Raw genomic sequence first — 22,652 nt, 5'->3', positions numbered from 1 at the left:
AAATGCCCTGTGAAAATAACCACATTTTAATCATATAGTGAGTCCCTGAGGGTGGCCAAATGAAAGACACAGAAAATGTCTAATGAATAAAATTCCTCCCCCTAGGAGCACCAACTACACGCTCTATACCATAAAACCAAAAAAGTCCAAATTTCCCCCGTTACAATGAGATGTCCGAAATATACGGCTTTTAATTGCCTCACAGTAAGTCCAATGTATTGTACAATTCTCACAAGTACCCAAATAACTTACATTACCGGTAGAGCAATTTACATAATGTTGCACCTGAAACACTTTGTTGTTAACAGTAGAAACACGTTGTCTGGACTTGATAATGACATTTGCACGTATTGTGACCACACACAATCATCTCTTTCATGTGTAACCACATAAGGTATTTTCCGGAGCAGTCCGGAAATAACTTGGAGATAAAATATTACCTAATGTCCCGGTGTTTTTGGGTACTACCTAGAAAAATTGGTGTAAATGGTGGCACCCTTGATTTGGATTTTGTTCTGTTCACTCACTTTTGTTAATTGATAAAACTAAGCTATTAACATGTCTATTTCCGACAGCATATTTTCACACCTGCGTAGAACTTTAGCAAAGTACCAATAGGTATCATGTGACAAACTCACTACATCAGACTTTTCATAATCAATACAGGGACTCCAGCGATCATATGCAATTTAATGCAAAAGATAGGCCCCTTAATATTTCCATGGTGCCTTTTCGAGTGCCCCCCCCAGCTATTTTCTGTGCAGGAGATATAATTACATGATATTTACGCACTGCCCCTTAGTGGTGTATTGGGGAACAACAGAAAAGTTGCTTATAACGATGTAAAAACATATTGTAAAGCACTGAAAAGTCTTTAAACGTATGTATAGCCTGCAAAAGATACATTAATGTTTTTTTTCAGCAGATGAAAGATCATTATGCAAATGCATGGAAGAAAGAGGTCTCATAAAGTATTAATTTCCTACAAAAGTGGCAACATTAACAAGACACACGACACTTGTATAACACAGTAAAAGATCTTTAATGGATACCAAAAAAGTCTGTATCTCATGGTCACATCTAAAAAAAAAAAAAAAAAAAAAGCAAAAAAGATATATACATCATATGAAGGACAATATACAAAGTTTTTCATTAGGAAATAGTGATTGCTTATTTGCATTAACTTAAATTGTATGAAACATCTATAAAGACAAGCATATGATTACATATTCGTTTACTAAAAAAAGAAAAAGTCGCCTACATCAGAGCCTAAAACTTCAACTTATTCCAAAGCCAACTGCTATTATGCTGAAGATACTTAGAACATGGGATCATATAATACACAGCCCTACAAATAATATTGTCAGATGAAGGGTTGTCTCCTATAGAGTCAAACGTAAAAGCTTTTTATTTCTCTCTTTTTAATTATGTTCATCTATAAAAAAAAATTTAAAAAAAAAATCAACAAAAACAGATTCTTTTTCACCGCCATCGCTCATCTCAGTCTCCCTGGAAGATCTTCAATGCATTGTACATATACGTATTTACATGTCCCTGAGTATTGCCGTACACGCAAAAATATAATGAAAATGATTTCTTTCTTTTTACAATAATTTACAAATCTGAGTGCTTCTTCACTAGGGATTCCATACAGTAGCGGGTGTTAAAATGTCCACAATACATGAAAATGCCATTTCAGGACTACACAAGGCATCGGCAGAAGGATCCTGAATATGCTGCAGTCATAATATAGGAAACTGAAATCAGTGATGCCAACACATAGAAAAACGCCCCCCCCAAAAAAGGTGCCTTTAAAAGTTTACAAACAATATCAAAGTCCGCTATAGAGGCAGATAAAGTTGGCTACTGGCACAATTTGTCATATAAATCCGACATGAAACATTCCAATTATCTGAGGTACTCTATTAATCAATATATTACATATTGATTTGCAGCCTTCTTGGCTCTCACGCCACACACAAGCTTAGAGATACAAAACTTGGAGACATTTTTTTGTCATTGCACCTATACAATTCTAATTTCCCATTTCCAGAAGAAGAAAAAAATTAAAATTATTCTTAAGAAGCAAATATGTAAAGCTAGGTATGCTTCACCAATCACAGCTTGTCACAAATAATGTTCAATTTTTCACCAAATACTATTTATAAAATATTTTAGTGTCAGCATTTAGGCAAGATAGGTAGGTATTAGTTAAAGCCTGCCTATTCTGTATTTAGACCATCATTTATTACTTCCCCATTAAAATCGCTTCCTATAAAATGTATCTCTGTTTTAAATGGTGGGATGCCAAGGGGAGATCATAAGAGCAACATCTTACTTCTTCATGTCTTGGGCAATTGACATTCTTGTGGAATAATATATTGTATAATGACAATGTGGAGAGCTGAACGCTGCTCACATGCTTCATCTGGGAATCTGGCTATTACTGTATGTATTTTAACAGAGCCTAAAAAATGTGCACTTCAGTCGGGTCAAGGACCATACATGAAGCTCCATGGCCTTCAGATGGATCAACTACATACATGCGCATAAATGTTTTCATTACTCTGTTTAGCTCTCTCTTTATATATATATATATATATATATATATGTGTGTGTGACTTTACTACTGCCCAATTCTCACAACCGCCAAACAGTGCATATTAGACATGAGACTGAATAACTGGTCCAGTGTGTGTAGATATTATACACACACAATCTAACCAATGGCCCCATTAGGGGTAAAAGGTCTTGCCAAGCATGTGTTCCCCGTTCTCCAACAACGAAAGGGTAAAATCTTGACTCCATCTTTGGTGCTTGCTTTCCGATTCAAGGCCTCCCTCACAGTATAACATCAGCATTATGTGCTATATATATGTATGTATGTATGTATATATATATGTATGTATGTATGTATGTATGTATGTATGTATAATTTTCCAAAAGGCACTACGGCAAACAAAATCCCAAACTTCAGTTCTGCACAGTTTGTTTGGGTGCTCAGGGACCTGAGCAAGGCTTGTCCCAGTAATTACAATAACAAAAAATTATTTACTCCAGCTTTTTTGAGCAACAAAGATGAGGAAACTTTTGGACCAAAAAAACAAACAAAAACTGAGCACGAGAGCAGCACAGGAGCTAAAAGAAGTCTTTATGTTTTGAAAGCAAGGCAGAATTACCTTAATACAGTTCGAAGTGCTTGTTAATCATGTACAAATTTTACTTTTACTTTTTCCTGTTGTTAAAGTTTGAGCAATTGCTGTTATGTGCTTTAGCTGTTGAATATAAAAAGTAGAACCGACAGTTGCTTTTTTTGTTATAGGACCTCCGAATGCCATTTCCTTTCTTATACGGCTACTGTATTTTACATTCTTTACTATTCACCAATCATGTTTTCAGATGAAACACAGGATTTAAGTGACATGAATAATGACATCCAAGGTGGTGGTTCATCTGCCAGTACCACTGTTTTGTGATTCCACTACAGCCGGGGCAGGCGGTGTTCTCTTGTGTGTGTTTTGCTTTCTATATTCTATTATTGCCTCCAGGGAGTCTAAACTTTCAAGAACTTTGGCGATCATTCACACCCCAAATCGGTTGGCTCGGTGCTTCATTTTATACAGTGTCATTTGAGCAAAAGTGTGTTGGCTAATACTACTAAGCGAGTCTATTGCACGCTGTTATATCATTTGGTCAGAAGGTAGCCAGCCCTCTCCTGATCAAGACACTAATCACGAGAGCAGTGTAAAGGAGGACGTGATGGTTTTGAGACACATTGGTACAGCATGGGAGAGGTATGGTTTAAAATCCTATATTTTAACTACTAATCAGAAGTGTTGCAAGTTCCTAAACCCGTCTGAGGCCTACAGATGACAAAATGTCCCACATACATTTGATTACTTAAATCAAAACACCAGGTGAATATGTTTACCAATATATGCTTGCCCTGCTTCAAAAGCACATCAAAAAGCACTTGGGGAACTATGAAGATACTCAGCAATATATATTTGATCCCTTTATCATGTAACATGTCTGTATAATACAAAACAAGCAGGCAGTCTGTACAAATGGACAGGCACAAAGTTTTGTTTACAAATTAGCAAACGATCTTGTTCATGTGCAAATTTACGTAGAACAAAAAATTTTTTTTACATTCTATAAATATATGTTAAGATCAACAAAAGCCCTTTAAAACCAAAAACTTGATGGCAAGTAACTTAATACTTGCACAAACTACACCAATGCTAATTTATGCTAAACAGTGTTAATAGAAACACAATTAATGTTTGTCTTGCTCCACACTGCCCCCATGTGGAAACACGATACATTGTCGCAGTGTTAACATTTTCTCTTCTCGGTTAAGAAAATATATTCTTCATCTTCAGGACACCTTTTGTGCCCTCTGTGTAGCAAACTTTAAGCAACTGGAGGAAAAGTTTTGCTTAAAAATTAGCTTTTGGTAGTCTTCGTTGCAAAGTAAATTGGACTTTCGTAAAATGTACAAGTGTGTTTTTTGCACTCTCATTCCAAAGCGGACTTGCACGTACCACACAGCATGAATTTGTCTCCACAGACGTGGAGCTATGCACCGTCCATCTCTGTGGCTCAGCGAGGTCCATGGTCACATAGCTCTACAGAGGGTAGACTCATCCTCCCATGTGCTCTCTCAGCCGATCAACTTGTATTGTAAGATCTTTAAATGAAGGCCGTTGGCTGATGTTATTATTCCAGCATTCTTTCATGATGGAGTAAATCTGAAGAGAGCAAAATGCAAATAAAAAATATTAAGAAACTGAATTCAGTTCAAGGGGGAACAAACGTATGCCTCGTTTTGGGCAACAATCAATTTTTTGCATTTCCCAAACTCTGTCCGTAGGTGAAGCAATCTGCAGACGTATCTGCAGGTAACATGTATTTACCGCACATATATCTACACACACATATTATATATATACACACACTTCCTGCCAGCCAGCCAGCCCCCCCATGATACTGACACACAAACATACTTAACACAGCACACACTAGCACACTTACACAGTGAGATGATAAAACACATACTAACATACTTAACAGATACATACTGTACTAACACAAACACTTAAAACACACACACTTTTTTGCACCCCCCAAGAACCCTAGACATCAGGAAGAGATTTCAGGCTGCCATATCTATGAAAATGATGGTACAGCTACTCCATGCTTTGCAAAATGACTTCATATTTTAGTGATGCAAGGAAATACCTCAGACGGACAGCCATCAGGCTGTGGCAGTCTCCCGTTGTTCTTCAAAAGCTCTATCAAGTGAAACACAATCATCTGTCCTTGTTTATCACTCCCAATCATTCGCATGAACTCCTGAAAAATGATAACCATATTTACTGTCACAAAAGAAATGACTTGTGACCAAATGCCAAACTCAATTCACAATGTACTTAGTTACAAGACATACAATATGTGGCACTTAAAATCCAGTATTCTGCAAGTATTGCAGTATTAAGTAATGTCCAAATGTAAGTAAATAAAACAGCTGCATAAAACAACTTGAGTCTAATGCTTGAAACGCAGTTATACACAGAATTCCTTATATATAAGTAATATGAAGGTCTTCCAGGGCGACAAGCCAATGGCAAAACGATAATTATTTCCATTGCCTCAATTTCATCTCCACCTCCATTGCTCATGCAATCCTTTCATCTGACAAATTCCCCATTTTCCAGGGGTGTTGGTACAAAATTGCTGCACGTTGGACCTGGATACAGAGTTGTGAACTCTGCTCTCATATAATAATAAAAATGCCCGTAAATGACAAGAAACAAAATACAATCACTAAAATCTTCAATTAACAAGACTGGTCACTTCCATCGGTTGTCCCTTAAAGTAAACGCGCTTTGGCACAGATCATGAATGAACCCTCATTCACATTTCTTGAAACAAGCAGATGCACACTGACCGAAGGAGGGCTCTTATTCTTCTCACTGTATGTGAAGAGCTCATACAGCACAACCCCGAAACTCCACACATCTGAAGCCACAGAAAATCTGCTCTCGGACAGAGACTCTGGGGCATACCTGAAAAGAAACAAAATGCAAGGTGTTTATATATAGTCGTTTAGGTTGAGAAAAGACTCGCGTCCATCAAGCCCAGCCCTTTTCCTAATACACGTTTACCCCTGTTGGTCCAAAAGAAGGCAACCCCTCCCCTTATGTCAGCAATTTCAAAGTGTGCTTTCAATGGGGAAAAATTCCTTTTTGACTCCAAATAGCAATCGGATTTCTCCTTGGATCAACAAGCACTAAAAAAATAATTTCTATACTATCATGCATAGCCCTCTATGTTCTGCTTTATTAAAAAGTATCCAGGCCCCCTTTTAAAGGCATCTAATGTATTTGCTAGCATCACCACTTTAGGCAGCGAATTCCATAATTTTATTGTCCTTACCGCAAAAAATCCCCTATGCTGTCAGACTAAATCTCCTTTCTTCAAGTCTTAGCGGGTGATCTCTTGTCCTTTGTAATGTTCCATTAATGAACAGGTCTTTAGAGAGCCCTTTGTATGGGCCCTGTACGTATGTATATATCATCATATCCCCTCTGAGACGCTGTTTCTCCAATGTGTACAAATTTAACGTTTCTAGCCTTTCTTGATAATTTTTAGAAAAGGCACCCAGAATTAAACTGCATATTCAAGGTGGGGTCTTACCATGGACCTGTAAAGAGGCAGAATAATATCTTCCTCCCGTGAGTCAATACTCCTTTTAATACATGCCAATATCTTATTTGCCTTTGCAGCCACTAGCTGGCACTGTGCACTACTGCTAGGTCTATTGTCTACAATTACTCTCAAAGCTTTTTCATTAGTAGATTTCCCCCAAGGAAACACCATTTAAATGATACATTGTGGGGGGTTTTATGCCCAAAATGCACAATGTTACGTTTGTCTGCAATGTTACGTTTGGTTATCAGCCCAGTTACCCAATTTATCCAAATCCTCTTGTGGTGAAGACACATCTAGTTCAGCCTTTATTAGCCTACTTCATTTTGTGTTATCGGCAAACACGGAAACCTTGCTCCCTATGCCCACTGGGAGAATATATATATATATATATATATATATATATATATATTCATTTATATATATACACCCCATGAGGGTGACTTTTTATGCACAGGTCATGCTACATGTTATCTTAGATTGCTTGTGATGTGTATAACGCCGTTCTGAGTGTGAAAACAAAGAAAATTAACCAGCTTTCAGATACAGAATGAGCAAACTGGTAAAGGCAACAGATTCGGATGTCAAAGTTCTACACGTTCAACTCCTGTCTGCACCATGTTATAAATGCAGAGAAAACACAATGAATGTGTAGTTTTAGTATTTATGAAAACAGAAATTGAACTTAAATACAGAAGTGGTATAATTGAATACAATGAGGGCACATTATTATACACATAGCATATGCATAGGGATACCCTGGATATAATCAACGGTAAGGGGCCAAGAAAGGCTTGCAGCAGGTAGAAAACAATGTGCAGACTAGATTGGCCTAATTGCTTTTATCTGAAATCATGTGCTATATTTCAAAGTCAGAAAAAGTCTGCAATTTAACCTCCGCTTTTGCATTTTATAGATGTGTGTGCAAATCCACCTACCAGAAAATTGGACTTTCCCCCGGATCCTTGACTTTATAATATTCTTTATCCTGGGGCAATACTTTTGTCAATCCAAAGTCACCAATTTTCACTCTGCTTTCATTCTCCACCAGGATATTCCTGGTAGCCAAATCTCGGTGGATGTATCTTTTCACTGTAAGATATTCCATGCCCTGTAAGACAGTTCCATTGACAATGAACACATGACATTCAGCAAATACGTGAATTAATGGGAGTCTGCACACAAATATCCTACTGAAACGATTCATGGAACAATAGATGTTATATGGGGACCTAGAAACACTAAGGGTATTACATCATAGGAAAGGTCACCATAATAGAGAGCAGCAATGATAAAATAGTAACATATATATTCAAAATAAGTGTATATTTATTGGTATGGTGATCTATCCAGCAATGTATAGAAGACAAGTGACAGTGGAGATCATCATTTTTTTTTTTTTTTTTTTGCAGAAGTAGTCCGCCTGGTAAGGGGTTATGCTGTAAAGATTTGCTTCGTATGCTCTCCAGGCTGGTCAACATAAACAACCTCCTGACTGTAGTTAACAGAATCATATAAGTATCAGGACTTTATCAGGTGGCTGGAGTTAACCAACTGGGGGAAAACTATCTCTTCTAAAATGATGCTGCACTAGCTTGTTGAAAGCATCAAGAATAATTTTAAGATTATTTAGAAGATGTGTCAATAGTTGAAAACATGAATTCAAAACATCTACAGAAAGGGCTTTTTATCTTTGTAATTAAAAACACTAATGGCATCTGGTTCACTTAAACACCATACATGGTTACCTTGCAGATCTGCGTTGAATACTGCAAGAGCTTTTTGAAGTCCAGTCTTTCTTTGTGTTTCTGCAAGTAGTCCCGCAAGCTTCCATACGGCAGATATTCCATAATCAATCTAAGATTTCGACGTCCTTTTCAAAATATAAAATATAAGCACATCGTTAATTTGTGGTGGAATCCCACTCCATCAAAACATGCAAAGAGTAGGGGGACAGAGACAAGTTCATGATGCAAACAGCAAGTCACAAGTTCAGAAATACAGTCAAGACTGGCCCGAACAACACATACAACCAGTTAATGCAAACGCACAGACATAGAATCTTTTATAAAAAGGATTCTATAAGTGTTATGTCCGCTGACATAATGTATATTGAGTGTATATAGTTAACTATTTAAAGTACATACCGGCTTAGTAAAGATTTTGAAAAGCTGATGAACGTAATTTCTACAACTGTGATTTAACGTACAGCTCATGTAACTTGCCAAGAATGCAGCTAAAAATAAGTTCTATAAATAATGCTGGTTACGGAGTAAAGGGCAGATAAGGCCTGCCAGAAAAATATATTATATAATCAAAGACATAAGATTACACGCTATTAGAATGAATGTCTCCTTATTTGTAATCCGCTCTTTTAAAATACGCTGCATTAAAGATTAGCAGCTTCATATATGCCAGTGTGTATCGTGTTAAGTAGTATTTATATGCGAGGCCACAAAAACCAAATATATATGTATAACATTTCTCTAGCTTCTCTAATCCAATCCCTACTATTATGTCACCCACTGGCATATTATATGGGCCAAATGATTCTTATTTGCTATCAAGTTACTTGCCTATATAACCCTACCGCACACAACTGCTAAAGCTGAAATATATCTATGTTTTCCACATGCGAGACCTCTGCAAATGAAAGGGGTTAATATGGAGCCCAGCTTGTTAGGACAATGGTTCATGGTTTCATGCACAACGCACTCACCTGCGCTATAACATACACCCTTATATCTGACAATGTTTTCATGTTGCAGGGATTTTAGAATTTCAATTTCTCTTTCAAAGTCCCTCAGGTACTCTTCAGTAGTGTGCTGGAGCTTTTTAACAGCTACAACCTCACCGGTATTGTCTTGTAAGGGGTCATAACGGCACAGTTCAACACTTCCAAAATTACCCTGTAATAGAAAACTAAATGTAACTAAAAATACCTTTTCCAATATTACTTTTTCTATTATTGGCGTCCTTTTATAATTTGTCCATGCAACTCTTTCATGTTGTTACAATGAACACATCAATGATGATAAGGAATGATTAAAAAGTAACACTGATTTTCATCATTCAAGTCCAATGACATACCTTGCCAAGCTGCTGTAAGAATTTCAGATGCCTTTCTTCAAAATTGGTTGGATCACGGTCTTCAAACGCTCCAGAGAAGCCAAAAGTACCAATCTTCATGTTGGGAAGCAAGTCATTTTCTGCCAATAGTTCATAATCTACAAAGAAAGCACACACTGTAAGCCTTAGCTTTATTACATCAATAACTAGTATGTTACAAATAAAGGTCTAGGTGTAACGCATGAGATGCTGCTTGCTAATCGATCACATATACCGGTACCTACCGGGAGTGAACAGGCTGTTAAGTTCCCTTATAACTGCTCTGAATGAAGGACGGAAGTCTGGCTCGTAGTCCATACAGCTGTGTATTAAATTTGCAAGCTCTATCCATTTTGGTGCAGGAAGCTGATGTCGATCTTCATAAAACTGTAGTTTCTAGAATAGACATTATGTTTCTTAAAACAGACATACTGAATATGTAACGAATCGACATATTTTAAAAAGAAAACACATAATAAAACTATTACTTCTAGCACTTCTTGATTAGCAAAATCATGGTAACATCAAAAGGTCTACGAATAAATGCAAAAGCATGCTTTGTGCCTACCATATTTATATCTAAGATCTATTTTAAAAAACCCAATATATTGCCAAGCACATTGAACACATTTGCACCATGTCCACACCAACAGCCTTAAAACCTGCACAAGCCACTTGGGTGCTGGCAACACAAAAAACGCGACAAGCCAAGTGTTATATAATATATCCTTAAAAATAAGCTATACAGTACTCTAGAAAGTAATGTAAGTTCCTATTTTACGTGTTTATGGTTCCTTTGCAGATACACAGATGGGCTGCATTAGAATTACCATTCCTCAAGAAAACAGGACAATATATTTACTATTACAGATCTGTCCTTAAAGAAGCTTCAAAAATATTTAATTATGAGCGTTAGCTGGAAATCTCTGACATTTACCTACATTTTATGCCCAAATATTACTTTCCTGTCCCACTTAGAACAAAAATTCATACCTTCTCCTTTTAATAGATTTGGGACTGGCCTTAAGGTATCAGGCACACTTGACAAACTATGTATCCGGTGTCCCTCTTTTGCATGCACGTGTGTTTATTAAAAACAACATATTCTTCATTACACATATTATATATTTTATTGAAATTATCCCATGTGATAGACTATAAGGGATCTCCACAGACACAAACCATGTGGAATTTCCTATGTACTTCACTTACTCTTTGGGAATCCAGAGCATTAAGCGGCTTCTCTCCACCACTGCATATCTCCCATATGGTGGTGCCAAAACTCCACTTGTCCGAAGATGGATTTAGATGTTTGGAATTCTCAATGCATTCGGGAGCAATCCAAGGAATCCTCTCCAAGAGAACTGGAAAGAAAAACAAACATATTGACAACGTACTATGCCTTGTAATTTACAATTCTACAGATTATTATTGCTACTAAAAAACAAAAAGGTACATCTGGTATCTGATCTCAATTCCACACATCCCTTCTGTGTTTTCACGGAGAATAAAAGTTGCTTAGCGATGTACTAAGAACAGTAGATCTGATGTTTTGTGCACACAATTTATACTGACAGATGGACATACTTGTTTGTGGAAACTAATAAGCACACCCTAACATGCTCACTTTCTCTAGACAGGACTGTAAGGCTTATGCCGGGGTCGCTGAGCTTGATAAAGGCGGGATTGCCAGTTTTCCTGTCTTCTTCTCTGATCAGTAGGATGTTCTTTGAGCAAACATTTCCATGCACAAGGTTCCTGTCCTCCTATGGGAGAGGGACAAGAAATATGATAGTAGTGTGTGGCAGAGTCAAAATAGCTCTTTATTAATATGGCCCCCAGATTTGGGCAGGGATATCCCAAAGGAAAGTAAAAAGTGCACCTGCTTTCTCTCTAAAGTATACGTAAACAATGGATAACAATACATGTTAACAATACCCTTTAAGAAGGAAGTATAAATGTTATGTTTAAAAAAAAAAAACCATAATAAAATTGGCTTATACATGAATTTATATTTCGGGGCTGTGTACTATATGGCCATTACTCTATATTGAGAGCAGTCTCTATTAATGATACGTACGAGAAATTGCATGGCCCACGCCAGTTGTTTAGAAACTTCTAGCTTCCACATAATATTGACCGAATGTCTGTTTTTTAACAAATATGTGTCCAATGACCCAAATTTTGCATATTCTTGGACTAGAATACCTATGGGGGGAAAAAAACAAAAAAAAGCAAAAATTATTATTTTCTCCAATATAATCTAAGTGCAATCGTACTTGTACAATCTTGTTTAGTGAATCTTATCTTAATCTAATGGGCTTCTCACAATGTGAGATACTATGATTTTTCTTCCCAGGAATCAAATGTAGGCATTCATCTCATGCACATACAAAAAAAGGGCAAGAGAGGGGAGACCTCCCCAATTTTCCTGATGTTAAACACTTACTCTCTTCCCCACAAACACAGACTCCATAATTCAAAATTAAATGTTTGTAAGACAGCTGGCTCATCATACTTGCTGCTTCAAAGAAGGCCTGCAGCGTAAAGAGAAGAAAAAAAAATTAAAGCGAACTATGAGAACACACAAGCCAACACAAAAATACAATTTCTCAAAGGACAGACTAGACATAGATACTACGCGGAGAACATGTATGTGACGGAACCCTCCATCACTGGGAGAGAGCCTCCTCCCTATTGACTATAGGCCCTGATTTTGTAAAGACTTCTGTGGCTACCTCCAGCAGTATATCATCCCATCACTTGCAGAGAGGAATATCTCCGCCAGACAGCCAGGATCTGCAACCAGGAAGTGACCACCATTGTTTTACTTTAATATCAGCCCCCCACCCCATGGTGCACTACTATGTTGTCCCCCCACTTCCCCCTCAGTTCCATCACTACGGACATTTACCGCGGCCAATCCTTGGAACCGATTTCTGGCAGTAATAGAGACTGGGGGTTGGGACCCTATTGTATTGTTAATCCCGTTACTGCCCCTGTTGTCTCTGGGAGGTAGATTAAGGGGGCGGTTTGTATCTCAATATCTTGTTTTATGTTAAAGTGTGTTTTGCTGGATATGTACACAACACAAAACTAAAAGTCCAATCTAAAATCAGAAACAAAATTACATCACTAGTTCATTATGCAAACATGCCTTTAATCCCTAAACAGAATGAACCCTGTACAAGATGTACATTCTTTTTTAAGAATGACCAGCACCTAGATAATAATTGGATGGCTGTGATTTTGTCTCTTTTGAGACTTTGCGTAATGTTATCCCATTTATCGTCTCTGAAAAGTTTTACTACTACTACTTTAAAGGTGGTAGATGTGGGCCATTTAAGTGGAGGGATTTTGTAAGTAAAAATAAATTGGAAAAAAAGGTTTGCACTCAAGTGATTGCTTTAATGTGCAATAAAGTGCCGTGTAGTCTGTAAAATGTAGTGTAAAATGGCCAATACTGTTGTTTTTGTCTCTTGCGTCAGACTTGATTTGTTCTCTGTTCTGCTCCCGAAAAAAATATAACAAGCTTTAAAAAAAAAAAAAAAAAAAAAAGTTATCTTCAACACATAACAAGGATTGTTACAATTGACAGAAGTCAATAAGGAGACAGTATACAGACTATGATCCTTGTTCCAAGTTTCTTGTACAGACCTCAGAGACGTTCCTGTGACTCTTGTCCAGGACCTTGAGAAGAACTTCGGTCTCATAAATCTTGTTGTAGTCTCCCATTTCCTCCCGTTTCCCTCTGAAAATTTTAGTGAAGGTTCCCTGTCCCAGATTCTCCATCTGTTGAAAAATAAATGATACATGAAATCACCATGAGCTTTTAAAACGTTTAATTTTAAACAGGATATGAAACATTGAAACACAGAATCTGACGGCAGGTAAGAACCATTAAGCCCATCTAGTCTGCCCATTTTCTCCTACTTAACAGACCTTAATCAGTGCTTGGTCTATGCTTAGAATCAGGTTAGCCATATGCCTATTCAATGTAAATTATTGTGTTGGCCTTTATCACTTATGCCGGGAGGCTGTTCCACCATCTCAATAAAGTAAATCTTCCTTCTACAGGACACCAAAGCCTCCGACTTCTAGTTTTTGAGTATGACCTCTTGCTTCTCTGAAATTAAGTTGCTCCTGTCCTTTCTTAAATCCCTTTAAGTGTTTAAATGCTTCTAGTAGATCTCTTCTCTCCTACAAGCAATACATATTGAGATCCCTTAGTGTTTTCCTGATCATTTAACTTGTGCAAACCATTCACCATTTCACATAACGTATGACGACTGACGGGGTAATAATGCCTTTATTTGTTGCACTGATATCTATCTTGCAATAAAACAGCAGTGTTATGCTTAGAAATACGCCCCGATTGCTTTCTCGTCAGCTGTCTCTTGGCATCTTCTGCTCATATCCACGTTTGCACACTCAATGCAGTGACTTCTAGATGGTGGGTTCTTTTTTGCACTAAGGGCCTCATCTTCTGTGCTATTGGTATGTTAAGCTGCTAGACAGCTAAATCTGCAGAGTGTTTCTAAGTGCAACTTCCGTGATTTCCTTCAAGCTCACATTCAACAATCTGAGCTGCAGCCAGACAAATACTATTATTGGGCTAGACAAGTAACCAGAGGTCTGCAGCAGACAAAAAATGTGAACATGGAACTAATTTATGTTACATTGCATATACGTGTACAATCACTAGAAAACATTAGGCAACCAACCCGTTAATCAAGGACACTTGCACAGTGTATAAAAATGCGATAAAAAAAATGACATTCAGAAACTTACAAAAGTCAAATCCTCGTTCCTGATTTTGTGAAACACCATTTGATTTATATTATTGTGCCTCTGTAACGTGGGTGACGCAGAAACCTCAGAGTCACTATTACTTCTGAAAATAATTAGATTGGATTTCTCTGGGAAACGACAAGAAGTTTATTAGAGGTAAATCATTACAAAACAAAGCTTTAAAAACACATATCAACACTCCGGACTAATGGCATCCATTGGTAGTTTACATGCCCTGGGGATTCTTAATAGTCAGCCTATGTCATCTACATTAACAGACTTGGATATTACACATTGAATTCCCTCCAATAAATGTTGTAATGAAAGTGCCTTACAATCACTGCAGAGAGTTTTAGCAGGCTTGACTTAATATAATATTTAGTTGCATGTGTCCAAAAAAAATAAAAATGTAATTTTCGATAATTTAATTTAAACTCATAAAATGTTATGTGCAGCTCCTATCTCTATGACAGCAAGGTTGAATATAAACTAAAAATGCATCAAGATTGTTAATATTAGAGATATCGTGGAGTTGGAGTTTTCAGATAATTTGCCTCGAAGCACAGGGTAATTTTACTTTCTAACCTTTTAGTTTTGGGGGACAACATCGGCTGAACTGAAATATGATGCCATCTAAGCGTACAGTTTCTTTCTGGTAGCAGCTTAGTAACTCCTTGAGCGTGCCAAAACTTTTTTTAGCGCCTCTTAAGTTGTATTCACTGTTTCCGTTTTTGGTTATCAAACCATGCTTGAATTCAGGTACACCAAGGCGCTGCGTGGCACAGAAATGAATAAAAATTAAAAAAGGAATTTAGTGCCATACTTGTAAGACACATACACAGACATTTGCTTTATAAGAGCACTCATACAAAATATTAACAAACATCACTTTAAATAACAAAACGATTAGCATTAAACTGTGAATGTGTACGGCTGGCTGACACTATAGCTCCTGAAACATTCCAGATCTTTCCTATCATCCTTTGAACTGTGCTTACAACTGTCTGTTCCAAAGACATAAAAGCCTTCTGAACAGGCAAACACAGCTATCTTTTACAAGTTGTGCCTCCCCATATGAGGTACAGATAAGCTATACATTAATAATTACCTCTATAGCAAATGTAAGGTAATACTTATTATATTCTTTAGGGCAACATCGAAGAATAAAAAGTCCTCTCTGGCTTCCTGCTTTCTTCAGTTTATTGATGGCAAATTCCATTCTATATTCAAATGAGAAAGAACAAAAAAAAAAAAATCAAATTATAAAAAACATGGAAACAGCAAAAAACTATACCAAACTATAATACAGAAAAGCATCAAGAACCGTGAAATATGTAATAGGAATTTATGTTCATTTTGAAGTGAAGCAAATTATTTTATATGTCTAAATATAAGCAGTTTAATTAAGTGAGAAGTCATCAGCACTAGAGTGTCGGCATGAAAACATTCACCCAATTCATTCACACAGACTGGTTGAAAGATGAACCAAGTAATGCCTCATTGGTGCTCTGATATAAGGAAGTATAGGTGGGTTTGTATTTTATTAAAATAATTGAATTTAGAGACAACTATTTTGTCAACAGTCATGTTTTGCTATTATTTCAAAGGAGTGCTTGGTAAGTGAGAATACTATTCCATGAACAGTGAATGAATGAATGAATGATAGGGACACTTAAGACAGGGCAATATAAATGTAGATTTTAAGGAGGGGTATTTTTTATTTTCTTTTTTGATTATCTTATCAGATAGGCATGGCATCAAAGTAAGGAAAACATTCCCTTTTTTAAGTAAGAACATGGAAGGTTTTTATTTAGGACACCTTGGGGCTTGAATATACTTTGCTTCAGGGCTAATTGGAGCAATTACAGATTTCAATTGTCAGGCTTCAACTGCTGCCTAACATTTTGGCTATAGCATAGGAGCTGATGATTGTGCACTGAGAACACTTTGTACAGCATTTCTTTCCCATGGTAACCTACATCTAGACATGTACTGCTTTTTACTAGACTAATTAGCAGTTATATTTTGGATTCCTCATAAAACGTTCTGTGTGTTGGTGAGGAAACATGACAGTATCACCAGTTCCCAGGGAGCAGGTCTGCAGCGTACTGGTAATATAACTCAAACTGCCCTAAAAGAAAATGGCCCTAGTCAAAGTACTGCATATTAAATATACTGGTCCGGTACGCTTTACTAAATTCTTGAAATCCGCCTTATTATTCAGTAGATTAGTGAATACGTCCTCCCCTCCACTTTTAATTAATGTAGCTCAAAGGTTTAATAGAAATATATCAAAGCTTGTCTCACATAAAGGTATAATTATCGTGTAATCAGTTCATTCAGTACAATTACATGTCTAATAAGCAGGTTACTAACCAGCCATATCACTTAAATATAAAATCTGGAGAAAAATTCCAGAAATAGCTTCTAAATAAGATGCCCTAGTGGTAAAAGTGCTTATGACTGAAAACCACCTTAGATGAGATGGAACAAGTGTGTTGCCTAGTGGCAGGTAGATTATACCCATGAATGTAAACCCAATGATTCAGAAGTTAATAATTTACCTGTGAGAAAGTGAGGCTCTATCCACTGAACGCTATCTCATAACAGTTTAATGTTTCATTTAACACTGATAACATGCAAAGTATAAACTGTACATATGCCCAAAACATTGTGCTGTATGTGTACCCTCTATATAAAAACCAAGCTTAACATACCATAAAAACATATGTAAAGGAAGCCAACTAATGCATTATAATAACATATAAAGTAGCAAAGTACACTTCCGTTTGGTCAAAATAACCAACAACAATCCGGAAAACTCTGTATGTGGGTGTAGAATACTTACGAAACAGGGCCATGGCAGTGGCTCTGAATGCACTCCAGAACTCTGGGGGATACTACCTCCTTACAAAGATAATGGTGTGCATCTGCCGTCAATCTGTAATACCCATCAACAAGTGACACAAACGAGAGGGCTTCCTTTAATGAAGAAAATTCCACCTCCTGGAATAAAATAACAAAATATGTTAGGACGGTCTTGTTGACATGTAAAGCCTGCCCTTGTATTGACAAGAATGTAAGAAAGATAACGATATACTGTTCGAGAGAAGATGTTATTATAGATGTTTACTTATCTCCCTCACCCGTCGCTTTACTAACACTTCTCCCCTCTGCCGGTCTCTTCACTGGCTGCCTGGGCACTTCAGAATTCATTTCAAAATACTGACTCTTACATTCAAAGTGATTCCCTTACTTACATCTCCTCACTCATCTCTAAATACACTCTTAACCGGTCTCTCCACTCGTCCAGTGGGCTAACCTAATCCTCTCCCCCTAACTTCAGTCCTTCAAAAAAATCCCTAAAGACCTTCTTAAAGGACGCCTACAATCTTACGCACTTAAGCTCTCCTGTAACACTCATACTAGTATGGCTGGTCTATCCCCAACAACTTAACTTTTGTGTTGTTATGTTATATACTACAGCACTGTGGAATATGATGGTGCTGTATAAAATAATAAATCATAATCATTCTAGGAGTTATTTATAAAAGTGATCACTTTAAAAGTACTCCTTTCATCATAGCAAACAATAAAACAATTCATGTGTTCAGAATTTGAACGAGAAAACAGTACCATAAAACAAACACACACAAAAATGCCATAATTGGCAAAGGAGATTGGCCCTGTTTTAAGCATATATTGCTTGGAAATGTTATTATACTGTGCAAATAGTATTGATTGTTGACATGTTGTCTTTATCAGTACTTTAAGGTGTAATAAGGGGTTATTTAGGTACACTCTGCGGCTGGTGAGTGGGTAGAGCACAGTGTAGGAGAAAAGATGGTTTCTTTAAAAAAAAAAAAAAAAAAAAAATTCCTAAAGAAAGAGAAAAATGAAAATGCTCTCCTCAAGGGTTAAAAATATATATATATAAGATACATATGTAATTATCCAGCTTTCACTATAGTCGACATAATAATTCACCCTGCTTTGTGTATGTTTTATTCAGTACCCAGAGAGAATGGCTATGCTCTGCCAGAGCTTTGTTAACTGGCCAATCGGATGGCACATTTCAGGGAGTTTATCCTGATGATTCAGTCCTTAAATATGACAAAAGTACTATTTTCTGAATGGAGCTTCTAAAACTCTACAAGAAGCAAAGTTAAATAGAAAAGGAACAAAGTGTGACTCTTGTTAGAAGGGAAACAAGCGTCTCTCAGAAAGGAAAACGATGTTCTGTACATAGCTGTCACTGTGCAAGATAGTCGACTGATCACACAAAGAAATTGTCTGCCACAGGAAACCTGACTTTTGCTAGATCTGCAACACGTTCCATACCGCACCACACCACAAGATTATCTCTGTTGTAAAACAAGACTTCAGAAAGGATGGGTTACACTTTGCAGCCTTTCCGTTATACTAATGTCTTCATAATAATAGACACCAATATCTTGAATTTTGCCAATAATAGGCAGTACATTTCCATTCATTTGGTGGCTTTCACGACCTTATACAAATGAACCTTACAAGCCAAAGAACACTAGTCGGACATGCTTATAGGCATCTACATCTTCTGACACCCCACTCTTCCCTTTTATCGGTCCGGTTCGCAGACTTGGAAAAGGTCCATGTGTGGCCCCGAAGAATATGATATGTGCCGTCTCTGATATATATATCCGAGGGTTCTCAGAGCTTGTACCGACAAGCTTGTATTTACTCTAATCTTAGAAGCTCACATAAACGGGCAGATAAGTGCTTATAAGAAAACATACTTGTGGATCAAAGATAATTGCAGGTATCTCAATAAACAATATATTTTAAGTTAAGGTTTTCCATTGGAACCCCAACTTCTGGTAATCACAGTTAAGGAGTATCAGGTTATACTCAATTAGGAAGCTGCCAGGCATGCTGATCACCCTCTCAAGTGGCCAGTGAAACATGAATGAAAGACTCATTGCTTTTGATACTAACTGGCAGCCATCAGATGAGCTATATTTTATTCTCTGATAAATAAATAAGACACAACTAGCAAACATTTTGTGCATTGTTGGCATCTAAATTACTTTAAAAATATGCCAAATATGCTCAAGTGATTTGTTTAGGGAGCAGTGAGGATCTTAATGTCCTTGACAGGGCCAGTTATCATGCCGCAAGGACGCTTACAAACATTAATGTTCTTGTGGTTAAAAAGATATGGGAAAACACTGTGTCAGTATGTGCCGATTCTTCTTTTAATGTTTTCAATTTCACTAAAAATAGTAACCCTTTTCTATAAACAGTGACATAGTCACCTATTAAAAGCACTACCAGTAGACACTTACCAGAATCTTGCTGTCTAGTTTGTTGATGGTAACAACCCTGCTCTCGGTGGATTCGTCGTTGCTCGCTTGTTTGATGCTGATGTCTACAATCTCTGGGAAATCGCAATAACTCTGCAGATCCTAAGATTAGAGACTGTATGTTAACAGGCAATTTACTCAGTCGTCACTAACACTGTTATATAGGCAAGTTTCAATATGTGTGTGTATAGAAACATATAAAGTGTGATAACAAAAAACACATAGTTCAGGCAATTGGTTGGAATTTGATATAAATATAATTTAAAAAATTAGGATAGGAAGTCCACCCAAGGGTATGCATACATACGTTGGGGGATCATGTATAATGACTACATATGTTTAAATACAAATGTGGTAAACATCAAAAGATTGCCATGGTGACTGCACAACTTTTAACACTTTGCACTAGAATTGGCTTTAATGCATTCCCAACATCTGCCTCGTTACACAGGGCTGCAGGAATTGTTGGTGGAATGCAAATGAAATATTAATTCTCCACTGCAATCAATGGGTAGCCTAGAGTGATCACAACCCAAAGCTTTCATTCATTTATATGGCTACTGTAAATATTCGTCCATTCCTTCTATTATATATATTAGAAAATATAATTTTAAAAAAGATCAAATGAATACCTGGTCAGTGAGTGCTCTTCTCTCTTTGGATTTCCCTCTTGACAGCTGGATGCCGTTATTTGCGGAAACCACTATGGTCGCAAAAATCTCTTCCCCTCCGCCCTCCTTGCCTGGCTCCTTTACTTCAAAGTGTTCCGAATAGAAGTCTGACTGAAGGGTCTCAAGATTAATGAGATACTTCAGTTTTAAGTCTCTGGCAGTAGCTTTACATTGGCTGAACTGTTGAATAAACTTGCGGAACCTATACTTAATTCTTTTGCGAGTCAAAATGTGGTAGTCCTGGATTTTTGCTCGAATACACTTGGGTAAAAATTTCTTGTAGCTGCACAAAAAAGAAAAAAAAATCATTATTGGCAATTCCTTTAGTTGGTTATAGTTATAATGTTGGGCCACTGTTTTAAGATTATTATTAAGACTAACATTTTTTTTCACGCTAGACCCCTTTGGTTCCTGTTATAATTACTATATTGTATGTTCGAGTTTCCCCATAGTTAATCTTCTTAAAGAGCCCATAGTCAGTGTATGACACTGCAAAAAACTTTAAATAAAAAGAAGCTCCTCTTTAGGTTATCAATATATGAAAAAGGAATATCAAGAGAGCTGCATTTACATGAAACTGTTTAGAATAAGCGTTTAGACATCTGTTTGCTATAGAATAGGCACTCCTATACTACTCATTAACATTAACATTTGCAAAAGGGATCATCAAATTTCCCTTCTGAAGACTGAACATAAGTTCTATTTAATATCTGGTAAATAAATATATTACCTGATGGCATTGTAGATGTCTAGTGGGCTTTGCTGTTTTTCACTGGCCATGCGCATCATGTCCAGAACTGCCATTCCAAGGCATTCCTCTTGCGCTTCATGTGTGACAGGTACCTCGATCCAGCCATTGACAAAATCATCTCTCCACTGAAATGAGACACAAGCTACAAGGTCAGCAAATTGACACACTTTAATATGCTATGTCACTAGTAGCATACATTTTAGGAATATAAAACCTGTTTAGAAATCTCTAGCCTCAAATATTAGAAAAACAATATTTTTTCCTTATTTATTTTACAGGAGTGGTTCGACAAATCTGTACTCTTCACATAACCTAGAAACATAGAATTTCACAGCAGATTAGAACTATTTGGCCCATCTAGTCTGGCCATTTTTCCTGAAGCAAGGGACTCAAACCCCCATCAGTCCTGGCCTGGTCCCATAGTGAGGACAGCCCTATGTCTATCCCATGAATGTTTAAATTCCCTCACTGTATTAACCACAATCACTTCTGCTGTTCCATTTATCTACTACCCTCTCAGTAAAGTAGAACTTCCTTACATTACTGCTAAGCCTCCCACCCTGTAGTTTTAGACTATGCCTTCTTGTTCTAACATTGCTTTTCCTTTCAAATAAACTTGCTTCCTGTACATTGTTAAATCCATTTAAATGTTTCTATTTCATCTCCCCTCTCTCTTCTTTCATCCAAGCTGTACATATCAAGATCCTTTAATCTTTCTTAATAATTTCTATCTTGCAAAACACCATTTTTGTAGCCCTCCTCTGAATTCTCTCCAATGCGTCGGTATACTTCTGGAGATGGGGTTTCCAGAACTGTACACAATACTCTAGGTGAGGCCTGACCAGAGATCTGTAAAGGCAGAAGAACCACCTCCCTCTTTCTGCTACCAATACTTTATACCTCTCACTATACAACCCAGCACCCTGCTTGCTTTTTCCCCCGACTCCTTATTGCATTGCCTGCTCACCTTTAAGTCCTCGGAAGCAATTACTATATTCTGAATTGGGCTTTACATCCCAATTGCATTGTTTTACATTTAGCAATGTTAAACTGCAGCTGCCACACTCGTGACCATTCTTCTAATTAACTTAAATCATTTGCCATTTGACTTGCTTTACCTTGTTGCAGACCTTCGTATCATCTGCAAAAAGACATACCATGGCATTAAGACTTTCTTTAATATTACTAATTAAAATATTAAAAGGTGTGGGTTCCAATATTGGCCCCTGAACTACATCACTAATAACAAGACCTCCTGCTGAATATACACCATTA

At 37.1% G+C, this 22,652-nt stretch overlaps 1 protein-coding gene across 1 annotated transcript in view; it reads right to left on the bottom strand.

Moving 5' to 3' along the window:
• Nucleotides 1-4,646: 4,646 nt before the first annotated feature.
• The window catches only part of LOC149300644 (tyrosine-protein kinase JAK2-like), a 50,005-nt gene continuing 31,999 nt past the window's right edge, over nt 4,647-22,652 (bottom strand). The window contains exons 4-23 of the mRNA XM_089484961.1: nt 21,357-21,502; nt 20,588-20,909; nt 19,938-20,057; nt 17,462-17,619; nt 15,722-15,833; nt 15,199-15,385; nt 14,614-14,741; nt 13,480-13,614; nt 12,272-12,359; nt 11,903-12,030; nt 11,450-11,588; nt 11,035-11,186; nt 10,068-10,218; nt 9,805-9,941; nt 9,434-9,623; nt 8,463-8,587; nt 7,653-7,825; nt 5,954-6,071; nt 5,245-5,358; nt 4,647-4,754 (exon numbers count right to left, since the gene is read on the bottom strand). Of these exons, the coding sequence (XP_089341087.1) occupies nt 4,647-4,754; nt 5,245-5,358; nt 5,954-6,071; nt 7,653-7,825; nt 8,463-8,587; nt 9,434-9,623; nt 9,805-9,941; nt 10,068-10,218; nt 11,035-11,186; nt 11,450-11,588; nt 11,903-12,030; nt 12,272-12,359; nt 13,480-13,614; nt 14,614-14,741; nt 15,199-15,385; nt 15,722-15,833; nt 17,462-17,619; nt 19,938-20,057; nt 20,588-20,909; nt 21,357-21,502 (2,931 nt within the window). The remainder of the gene's footprint in view (nt 4,755-5,244; nt 5,359-5,953; nt 6,072-7,652; nt 7,826-8,462; nt 8,588-9,433; nt 9,624-9,804; nt 9,942-10,067; nt 10,219-11,034; nt 11,187-11,449; nt 11,589-11,902; nt 12,031-12,271; nt 12,360-13,479; nt 13,615-14,613; nt 14,742-15,198; nt 15,386-15,721; nt 15,834-17,461; nt 17,620-19,937; nt 20,058-20,587; nt 20,910-21,356; nt 21,503-22,652) is intronic.

The sequence above is a fragment of the Sceloporus occidentalis genome, unplaced genomic scaffold, assembly GCF_023333645.1.
Source record: "Sceloporus occidentalis isolate IW3139 unplaced genomic scaffold, rSceOcc1.0.p SCAF_24, whole genome shotgun sequence".
Lineage (NCBI taxonomy): Eukaryota > Metazoa > Chordata > Lepidosauria > Squamata > Phrynosomatidae > Sceloporus > Sceloporus occidentalis.
This window is presented reverse-complemented; position numbering and strand designations above follow the sequence as displayed.